Source organism: Elephantulus edwardii, unplaced genomic scaffold, assembly GCF_000299155.1.
Source record: "Elephantulus edwardii isolate Elephantulus edwardi_28Jun2011 unplaced genomic scaffold, EleEdw1.0 scaffold00131, whole genome shotgun sequence".
Classification (NCBI taxonomy): Eukaryota; Metazoa; Chordata; class Mammalia; order Macroscelidea; family Macroscelididae; genus Elephantulus; species Elephantulus edwardii.
Genome location: NW_006399881.1, coordinates 5,863,089 through 5,863,817, shown reverse-complemented (window position 1 = coordinate 5,863,817; position 729 = coordinate 5,863,089). Strand labels below are relative to the sequence as shown.

The window sequence follows — 729 nt, the reverse complement described above, 5'->3', positions numbered from 1 at the left end:
CTAAAAACATTTGGGAGGTTGTGGAGTAGGAGGGGCACTAAGGTGCAAAAGCTGGTCCCAGCAGCCCTTGCGGCAGAGCTTGATCTTCGTCACATAGGAGACAGCGCCATTAGCGAGCACTGCACGGTCCAGAGCTCTGCAGCACCATAATTTGCAAGAAGGCCCACAAGGTGGACAGGACTGGACTGAGGAACGAGGTGAGGGCTTGACCTCGCGGTGGCTGCTTCCTAAGGGGGTAGCCGATACTTCTTTGGGGTGCATCTTGCAGACTAGGCCACAGCGTCCATGGCTATCAACCTCGAGGACACCAGCAGCGGCTTCCGCCACATGGATGTGGTCATGTTCATCAATGAGGAGGTCCTCAGGAATGGCGGCAGGTCCGACTTCTACTCGGCCTGCCGCTCGCTGCACTGGCCAGAGGTGGAGGACAGGCTCCAGGTCATCTTGGGAGACCCGCGCTTGCCCCGCTCTGCCAAGAGGGCGTGCGCTTGGAGCGCGCTGGCTCTGGCGGTGCGATTTGCCGCCAGGCAGCGAGATAAGCAGGAGCGGCGGATCCAGAAGCTGCAAAACCAGGTGATACAAAGCGAGATGAAATCCAGGACCCTGATGATGGAGCTGCAGAGGCTGCAAAAGGAGCGGGAGGAGCTGACCGTGCAGTTGCGCAGCACCATGGACGACCTGCAGCAGTCCCTGGAGGAGCGCCAGAGGCTTCTTACGCACCTTCTCCAC

The 729-nt window shown here is 59.7% G+C and overlaps 1 protein-coding gene across 1 annotated transcript in view; it reads left to right on the top strand.

Annotated features, from left to right (window-relative positions):
- The first annotated feature begins 285 nt into the window (after positions 1-285).
- Positions 286-729, top strand: part of LOC102869359 (testis-expressed sequence 13A protein-like) — an 11,772-nt gene continuing 11,328 nt past the window's right edge. Inside the window, exon 1 of the mRNA XM_006893824.1 lies at positions 286-700. Within this exon, the coding sequence (XP_006893886.1) occupies positions 286-700 (415 nt within the window). The remainder of the gene's footprint in view (positions 701-729) is intronic.